Source organism: Tupaia chinensis, unplaced genomic scaffold (assembly GCF_000334495.1).
Source record: "Tupaia chinensis unplaced genomic scaffold, TupChi_1.0 Scaffold000558_1, whole genome shotgun sequence".
Taxonomy (NCBI): domain Eukaryota; kingdom Metazoa; phylum Chordata; class Mammalia; order Scandentia; family Tupaiidae; genus Tupaia; species Tupaia belangeri.
This window is the reverse complement of record NW_006160070.1, coordinates 1,893,236-1,902,656: the sequence shown is the minus strand read 5'-3', so window position 1 is coordinate 1,902,656 and position 9,421 is coordinate 1,893,236. Positions and strand designations below refer to the sequence as shown.

At 65.2% G+C, this 9,421-nt stretch overlaps 1 protein-coding gene across 1 annotated transcript; it reads left to right on the top strand.

Moving 5' to 3' along the window:
- The first annotated feature begins 1,333 nt into the window (after nt 1-1,333).
- RBBP8NL (RBBP8 N-terminal like) lies at nt 1,334-7,869 on the top strand. The gene is given in 13 exon segments (XM_027775373.1): nt 1,334-1,394; nt 2,138-2,180; nt 2,584-2,679; nt 2,938-3,050; nt 3,780-3,852; nt 4,014-4,168; nt 4,249-4,331; nt 4,525-4,655; nt 5,065-5,728; nt 5,885-5,930; nt 6,371-6,441; nt 6,512-6,641; nt 6,872-7,869. Coding segments are annotated over 13 exon segments (1,797 nt in total). The 3' UTR covers nt 7,003-7,869.
- The last annotated feature ends 1,552 nt before the right edge of the window (nt 7,870-9,421 follow it).

Sequence of the window (9,421 nt, the reverse complement as noted above, 5' to 3'; positions counted from 1 at the left end):
GGCTGGGCTGGCAGTGCCTTCCTCCTGGCGGGACCTGGGGAGGAGGCTGCGCTCCGAAGGAGCACAGGCAGCTGGTAGAGTCCACACGCACGGCGTTGTTCAACTGAGGTGGGCCCAGAGCAGGGCACCGACACCTCAGACACCCTCAGCACCTGCGCAGCCCGGGACACTCACGGAGCACACGCGCCGCACACACAGGACACCCACGGAGCACACGCGCCGCACTCACGGAACACCCACGGAGCGCACACAGCACACACACTGGACACCCACAGAGCGCACACGCCACACACACGGGACACCCACGGAGCACACACAGCACACACACAGGACACCCACGGAGTGCACGCGCCACACACACAGGACACCCACGGAGCACACACAACACACACACAGGACACCCACAGAGCACATGCAGCGCACTCATGGAACATGCGGAGCACATGCACCACACTCACGGGACACTGGTACCCCCTAGGCCCTGCAAGTGGGCAGGCAGGGAGGGAGCCTGGGGCCTGCAGCCTCTGCGTGGGAGCCAGGGCTGGTGTGTGTGTGTGTATCCACGTCTGCATGTGTACCTGTGTATATGCATGTACCTATGTTAGTGTGTGTGTCTATGTGTGTCCACATGTGTCTGTTTTATGTGTGTGGTGTATGTGTGACTAGTATCCGTGTGTGCCAAGTGGTAGATCCGTGTTGCTGAGGGGGCGTGTATCTATGTGCATGACTGTGCGTCTGCACATATGCATGCCTGTCGTGGTGCCTGTTCACATGTGCACGTGTGTAAAGGGGCTGGGCTGCTGGGGGCCTAGCAGGCAGTGATGTGGGAGGACGGTGCTCCCGGGAGGGACCTGGGACAAGGGGCTGATGGGAGGGGCCGGCGCTGACCCCGGCTGGGCACCAGCCAGTGGCATGGGACCAGGGCCCACCAGGTTGCACCAAGGTCTGACCGCAGCTCCTGGTTTGTCTGTCCCTCCACTGAGGTCCACGGGGCAGGGCTGACGTGGGGCTGGTGCCCAGCACAGGCGAACTGGATACCTCAGGGACGATGGGTTAGCTAAAAGGCACCAGAAGCCCCCTCACAGACCCCCAAGTCCCGTCCCTGGGCAGCCAGCACCTTGACCTCCAGCCCGCTGACCTGGAGATGGACCATGCAGCGCTCTCCACGCCTGACCGCGGGGCTCCGGGTCCTCTGGCCCTGCCAGCCCATGTGGTACGGCACAGACAGGGCTGCGCGCCAGTCGAGGTTCAGCCCTGCCCAGCAGAGCTCTCTCCCACCTCCCCCACAGGCAGTCTGACACCTGCAGCCCAGCCTGGGGTGCGGGCCAGAGCCATGGAGAGCTTCCTGGAGTCCCTGAACAGGCTGAAGGACATTCATGAGAAGGAGGTTCTGGGTGAGTGGCTGGGGACAGACGGGCCAGGGTGCCACCTCCAATCCCCAGCAAATCCAGGGACCGTCTTTCAGCCCCGGAAGGAGAGCCCTGACCCAGGACCCAAAGCTGCAAGGGACTGGATGCCCAGCCTGGCCCAGAGTGGCCACAAGGGCTGCCCTCCCACAGAGGTGTCCTTGGACCACTGCTCCGGAGTACGGCCCCCAGGTAGGGGCACGGCCCGAGCATACCCATCAGCTCTCCCCCATGGCCACCTACAAGGTGTGCAGCCCACATCAGGCAAGAACAAACCGCCAAGAGCAGACCCGCTTCAGCCCATGGCCCTCGACCCCTGTCTTGAAATGTGGTGTCTGCTCCAGGGACAGGCGTGCCAGCTCCCCAGCCATGGCCCCACACCTGGAGGGAGCCTGCAGCTTCCTGGCACCCAGACAGTGGGCTGCATGGGCATGCGTCTCTCCTCGGCCAGCCCAGGCTACTTGCAGAGATGAGGTCGGAGGGTGTCCAAGGGGGTCCACCCCTACACTAATTGAATCCCTGTCCTTACCAGATGGCCGGTCCCTCCCTGACTCGGGGTTCGACAATCCCAGGCAGATACTGGGTCAGAGGCCCCAGGGGAGGGGAGACCCTGGGAGCCAGACAGGCGGGCGGGGTCTGGGAGGACCGCCCATGGCTCTGTACAGGCCTACATGGGGAGTCTACAGGAGGGTTGGGCCTGACCCCCAGCCCCTCCCTCTGCCCTCTGCCAGGCCTGCAGAACAAGCTTCTGGACCTGAATTCGGAGAGATGCCGGTGAGTCCGACTGGCCCAGCCAGTGAGAGACAGCAAAGAGCTCCTCCCCACGGGCCAGACCGCCCCTTGATCCCTGAAACAAAGAGCACCAGCTCTGCCACCATCCCATGATGCAGAAAGGGACCCTGCGGCACAGCGTGGGTGGGAGACAAGCCCTGAGCGAGTCACAGAGCCCGTGGTGGAGCCAGGCCTAGGCAGGGCGGTGGCTCGGGGCGCCATGGGCCTGCACCGGAACAGCCGTTAGGGGCGCAGGCTCAGGCAGGGCCTTGCTGGGCTCGACTCCCAGGGCAGGTCCCGCAGTGAGGCCCACCGAGCAGGACCAGCAGGTAGGGTACAGAGCCCTCAGGACAGCAAGCAGAGCGCAAAGCAGCCCCCTCACCTGCCCCGCTCTTTCCTGCCGCAGAGACGCCCAGAGACTGGAGGAGCTGTCAGCCAAGAACCGCCAGCTCAGGGAGCAGCAGAAGGCACTGAAGGAGAACCTGAGGGTGCTGGAGAACAGGTGGCCGGGGCTGGGGGCCTCCCAGGGGTCCAGGTTGGCTTCGCCACCGCCATGCGTCTCAGGGCCTTTAGTAAATGCATTGTCAAGGCTCCTTCCCAAACAGCTGAATACGGCCCACAGGGTGGGTACAGGCCTGGAACCCCACAGGACAGTTTGAGAAGCAATTGGGCAGTGTGGGCCCATAAGTGGCAATAGGGCAGAATGGGCCTGAGGGCCTCAGTGTCTCCCCTCCGAGCATCTCTGCCCCCTGCACCACAGGCTGCGGGCTGGCCTCTGTGACCACTGCATGGTGACCCAGGAGCTGGCCAGGAAGAGGCAACAGGAGTTTGAAGGCTCTCACCTGCAAAGCCTGCAACGCATCTTCACCCTCAGTGAGCCCCCCACTGCTGACCAGGTCCCCCCTCCTGCAGGACCCAAGGTCCCCCACCACCAACCCAGCCCTCTCCTGCAGGACCAGGCCCCCCACTGTGGGCTCAGTCCCCTCCTTCAGGACTAGGACCCCAACCACTGACCCAGCTCCCCTCCTGCAGGACCAGAGTGTCCCTCAACCACCGCTCCAGTACCCCTCCTTCAGGACCAAGGCCCCCCACCACCAATCTGGCCCCCCAACCACTGGCCCCGTCCTCCTCCTGCAGGACCAGAGTGCTCCCCAGCTGCCGGCTCAGTCCTCCTCCTGCAGGACCAGGGCCCAGGCCTGCTCAGCCCCACAGGCTCATAGGAAGGAGGGAGGCTGGAGCCCTGCCCAATGCAGGCACCCTGCTGTATAAACAATTGGTCCAAAGTCCCAGCTGGCCCTGGTGCACCCCCACAGCATTTGGGCTGGGGTGCCCTCATGACAAAGAGGAGGCCTGCAGGGTCCGCAGCCCCCTGGTCTTACTGATGACAAAGGATGACCCCTGACCCGTAGAGGGAGCCCCGGGTCCTTCCCTTCTCCATGCTGACGCTGGTGTTTACCTAACGATGCCCACCATCCAGTCCTGTGGGTCTCCGTGCGTGTGGGCCTCATGCTAGCGCTGTGAGAGAGTGAGACGGGAGGGGCCTCCCTACAGCCGTGGGGACCTGCCCCTCCCTGGCTGCTTCCCTAATCCGTCCTTTTGCAGCCACAGAGATGAACGGGCTGAAGGAGGAGAATGAGGCCTTGAGGGAGGAGGTGCAGCGGCTTCGAGGCCTGGGGTGAGTGGGGGGGTGGCCGCCCAGACGCCTGATGCCCACAACTGCCTATGGGCCGCCCCACCCACCACCCCTGCCATCACAGGAGTGTCAGCAGAGCTGTGGCGTCCAGGCCCAGATCTCCCCACCCTCCCTCACCCTCCCCATCTCTGCCTCCTCTCCAGGGACAAGCCTAGGCCCCTGGCCAGGGAGGGTACCTCAGACCCCCCTTCGCCCCTGCTGCTCCCCTCCCCCGGCAGCTGGAAGGCCACCACTGAGAAGCCCCCAGGAGGCCACATGGAGGCCGAGGAAGATCACCTAGGTGCAGGCCCATGAGGAGGTGCCATGGGATGGGAGAGCTGGGAGTCAGGCACCCCCTGAGCACTCCCCGAGCCCTCCTGCTTGCTTCCCCTCCTTCAGGAAAGCCAGCGGGCCACAGGATGTCACCAGTGGCCAGGAGCTCCCCAGGGGCCCACCTGCCTGAGGCCCGGGCCCCAGACCTGGTGAGGGCAAGGGACCCAGAGCCTCCGCCCCTGCCAGGCCAGCCTCACACCACGCCGAGGGTGCCTGTGCTGAGTTCTGGGGGGCGCGGGTGGAGACGGGCCTCAGAATGGGAGGGCAGCCTGCCGCGGTCGCACAGCGAGCCGGGCAGCACAGGGCCAGGCCGGCCACAGCTCACTGGTCCTCCTGGGGCAGAGCCCGCAGCGCATTGCCAACCAGCTGCACGGGACCATCGCTGTGCTGCGCCCCGGAGCCACCAATGGGACACCGCCACCCTCCACAAGCAGCCCGCCCAGCTCATCCGAGCGCAGCCTCCCCCTGGACAGGTGAGGCCCACCAGGAGGGCTTTGCAAGCTCCTTCCTCAGGGGCTGGCCCACCTCTATGGTGGGACGCCAGCAGCCGTGAAAGTCCCTCTGATCCTCCAGGACAGCCCCCAGCCTCTTCAGCTTAGGTTTTTCTGGGCACCCTGTCCAAAGTACAGTCCCATCACGGACATGGGCTGGGTGACCAGGCCTGGGGACCCATGGAGACAGCAGATGAGGCTTCATCCTTCTGTCTGCAAGGGGGCGAGACAGGGTTGTCTGGCCACCTACCCAGGAAAAGGCCCAGGTCCCAAACCCCACACGCTGGGAGCCACCCTCCCCTCCACCTGCCAAGTCTCTCTCCTCACCTGAGACGCGGGGCTCAGCTGGAGGTCTCCACTAACCGGGGGAATCCCTGGTCTTCCCCCGAAGCTTTCTGCGAGCACCGCGGGCCTCCACCGTGACCTACGAGTCCCTGAAGCGCTCTCTTCCAGCAGACCGTCTCTGCCTACTGAACCGCCACCTGCCCCTGCACCTCCGGGGCACCCCCAGCAGCTCCCGGGCCCAGAGCCTGAAGGCCGGAGAGGCAGAGTTCTGGGAGGAGCCTATAGGCCTGCTGGGCCTGCGGGACCCCCGGCTGGAGGGGGCACTGTTCCTGGCCCAGCAGCAGCTGCGAGTGTGGGCAGGCAGTGCCAGGCCGAGGGGCGGCCAGCCCAGGGAGACGCCGCCCTCCTCGCCCATTGGCTCAGACTCAGAGGGCCCTGAGAGCGAGGTGGCCAGGGCAGGTCTGTCCACGGTGGCCCTGCCAGGAGTGCGGCCTCCACCACCCACGGGCCCAGGCAGCCCCCGGAGGAAGGAGCCCACGGCCACGCAGGCCTGTGTCCCAGACAAGCCCCTGGACCTCTCAGAACGGACCCGCGGCCGGGCTACTCCCAGGCCTGCCGGCTGGCCTGGCTCACTCAGCCCAACTATTGCCCAAGTCCCCAGCCCAGAGCCCCGAGTCCCATCTGGACCACCCACTCGCAGACCCCAGGCACTCAGCAATGGGACCAGGGGCACCAGAGCATCAGAGCCAGAGGAGACCCCCAGTCCCCAGGTAAGGGCCTGGCCTTGGACTCCACGCCCCGCCCCCTGCCTAATTCACACTAAACAGGAGGCCACCGGCCTTCCAGCTGGGTCCTGGGCTGGGTCCTGGGCTGAGATGGGGGCAGGGAGTTCCCCCGATAAACGGCCACTTCCTTGTCTCCCCCAGGAGCCCGTACATGCCCCAGGGCCTCGCCCCAGCCTGCCCTCCCCAGGTGGGACAGGAGAAGAGGCCAGAGGGAGGCCAGAGCATCTCTCCCACCCACAGAGACCTGACACTGCCGGCCACCCAGGTACAATGAGCACTAAGCTCAGGAGAAGCAGCAGGACCCCAGAGGGAAGTACCGCCAGGGTGGGCTGGCTGGCCACCGCCTGGGCTAGTGCCTCCCTCTGCAGACACAACGGGGCCGAGGCCCAGTCAGCGAGGAAAGAGCACCCACCACAGGGCCGGTAGCAGGTGGTGGGCCCCACCACACAGGACCCTGACGGGGCCGTTGGAGTCGGCCTAGGTTCGCGTCCCAGCGGGTGCCCTAGGGCAGGTTCCCCGGCCCTGCAGTGTGTCCATCTCGTCTGCAGGGGGGTTTCTGCCTCTAGTCTGGTGAGCTCAGGAGATTCCTGGGCCCCCAGCCTGCCTGACCACACCTGCGTCCTCCAGAGCCCAGCAAGGCCGATGTACCGAGGCCGGAGCCGGACGAGCCGGACGAGTCAGACACCTCAGACAGCGAGGTGAGTCCCGGCCAGCCTCGGGCTGGGTGGCATGGCCACCCGGGCTGACTGAGCCTTCACTCTTGCCCAGGTGGGCCTGAGTGCCGAGGCAGGCGCCGAGTCAAGCGTGCCGGGGCAGAGGCCGCGCTGCTTCTGCAGCACAGAGCATGGGCAGGGCCTCCAGCAGAAGCGGAAGCGGGCCTCCAGCCTGAGGGGCAGAGGTAGGGCCACCCAGGCATGGGGGCAGGGGGCTGGACCTGCATCGCCCACCACCTCCCCTGATGGCCCTCCAGCCTCTGCTGAGCAGACCCCTAAGAGGAGGGCACCCAGGGCCTGCAGCCTCCTCGCCAGGGCAGCCTGGGTCAGAGCCTTCAGTGGGAGCTAGTGTCGCTTTGAGGGGGCCCACAGGGCACTGCCATGCCTGACCTCAGTCCACGTCCACCACCCACAGCCTCCAAGAGGCTGCCCCAAGGGAGCAGGAGACCGAGGGAGGCCCTAACTGCAGCTGAGTGGCCCGCGAGCCCTGGGTCTGCAGAGGACAGCAGCCCCTCGCCCCAGCACCGTAGCTGCCAGGAGACCTAGAAGGCCAGCCTGAGGACACCAACCTGCCCAGAGGGGGCTCTTCACCCAACTGACCACCACCAAGGCAGGCCACACCACCAAGCCGCACACAGCCTGCGGGGCTGTTCCGGCCACTTCCCAAAGGGTGGGGAGGCCCAGGTGGGTCTCTGGCCAGCACTTGTTTCTGCACCTGACACGTGGCCAAGCGGACCTGTGGCTGTCCTAGGCCCAGCACCTGCTCCCCTGGGCACAGCAGGACAAGAGGAGGGCACGGGGCGCAGACTCCAGCTGAGCACCCCCTCCCCGCTGCGCATAGGCTCCGCCCCTCCTCCAGGGTCAGGGCCAGCCCGACCAGACCACGCAGCCCTTTGCCAGCAGCTCATCCTGCACCCAGGGGCACGGGCTCTGTGCGACGGTCTTGGGCGCCCCCTCCTGGACTCTGCAGAGCATCCAGGAATGAGCCCTGGGAGAACAAGCATGAAGGCAAGGTGTGCGGAGGAGGGAAGGGCCCGGGTCACCGCAGGGGCAGGAGCCCTGCCCAAGGTTCCAGGCTGAGGCTGAGACTGCTCCCTTGTAGGAAGGCGGAACCAAACCAGCCTAGGGCTCCAGTGTTGAGCCTTAAAGGGACTGCGCGCCCCCCCTCAGGGGCCATGGAGAACAGCGACAGTGCATGCAGAGCCCCTCCTCACGGACACTCTCCTGAGCCCTGGCCCTGGACTGCCATGGACCCAACAACCCTCGGGATGGCCCCAGGCCAACTCCCTGGATCCCCTGGGAGCAGGGATCTGGGGTGAGCCTTCGAGTCCAGTTAAGAAGCTCCCAGAGGAGCGACCAGCAGATGGCATAATGGTTACGTCACTGGACTCCCGTGTAGTCGACGCCATTCAGTCCCAGACCCAGTGACTTCAAACTCATCCTAGGCACGTGTGCATGCATGCCCAAGATCGCAAGAGAATGGAGAAGGGACATTTCTCGCTTTCTGTCTCTCTGTCTCTCTGGCGAGCACATGTGCCTTATAGCAAAAATCTCCCCCTTAAAAAAAATAAAAGCAGCAGCAACAGCAGCGGCGGCGGTGGCGGTCTCTCTGGCAAGTCGGCATGAAGTCGGCATGAAGTCGGCATTCTCAGGCAGAGCAGGGCCACGGGGAGTGGGGGCAGAGGGCCAGTAACAGCAGCTCGGGTGCCCTGGCAGCGAGGTGGAGAGTCGAGGAAGGTGGCCTCAGAACCCAAATTTCAGTTCTGAGGGATGAACAGAAGTGTACCACACAGGCAAAGGTGTTCTGAAAGTTTAGGATCGAGGATTAGCTAGAAAAGTGGGGGATACGGACAGGTGTCCAGAGGGAACACCCAGGGATCCCCCAGCCCTGTCCCCCGGCCCCTACTCACCTCTGAGGCTGCATGTCCGAGCTAAAACCGGTGGGTGGGTTCCTGCGTGGAGCTGAGCAGGCCCTGGGACGTGGGGACGCTGGCAGGCAGCCCAGGGAGGCCAGCAGGGAAGCACCCTCAACGCCAGGGCAGAGCCTATCAGGGGCTTCTGCTTCCACACCACCAGCCATCTCCGCCAGCAGCCCCAACCTCAGCGCCCCACACAGGAGGGGCTCCAAAGGCGTCGGGCCTTCCCAGCCACCTCTACTATGGCCTCGCCATGGCTGGCCCTCGTGGAGCCAGCTTCATCCTGACAGTCCCCGACGTCATTGCATATATCAGCAAAACCACACAGAACACTGAGTAGAGCAGGTGGTGGCCCAGAGGCCCCCACCAAGACAGGGGCCTCCTTTCCAGACAGCCTCCTGGGTCTCCAGGGGCCGCTCCCGAGCACGAGACCACCAGCACTCTGTAGTCAGGGGACCTGGAAACAGAGGAAGCAGAGCTAGGCACGGCCAGGCTCACAGTCATTTTGCTGCCAAGGTGTGGCCAGGACTGCTCCTGGGACTGGGCTGCCACTGCAGCAGGTGCTTTCTCTCCTTGACATTTGGTCTTGTCTTCAGGCCGTGAGGGAAGTCAGGTGACACTGCTGGCCCTTCCAGGAGCCAAGGGGTCCTCGACAGGATTTGGGCATAGCGCTGTGTGTGTCAGAGAACTATCCAGACAGGAGGGCTGGGCAGGTCTGCACAGAGCCTGGAAGAGGAAGTGCACCGGGCTTCACCCACGCTGCCCATCCTGAGGCTAAACATGTGCGCCAGATGGAGGCTGACCACGAACGTCGCAGCCCAGCGGGGGAAAGAGACGCGGGCGTCCCGCAGCTCTGGCTACCAAGGCGGAGGCTCGAACTCGCGACCCCGCGTCCGCCCTGTTCTGGGCCGGGCTCCGCGGGGCGGGGCGGGGCAGGCGGGGCGGCGCGAAGTTCCGGGTTCCAGGGTCCGAGCGGAACGGCCTCTAAGACCCAGGGGAGTACCCCCAGCACAACGCCAGCCCGCCAGTCGCGCTGGCCCATGGGCGCG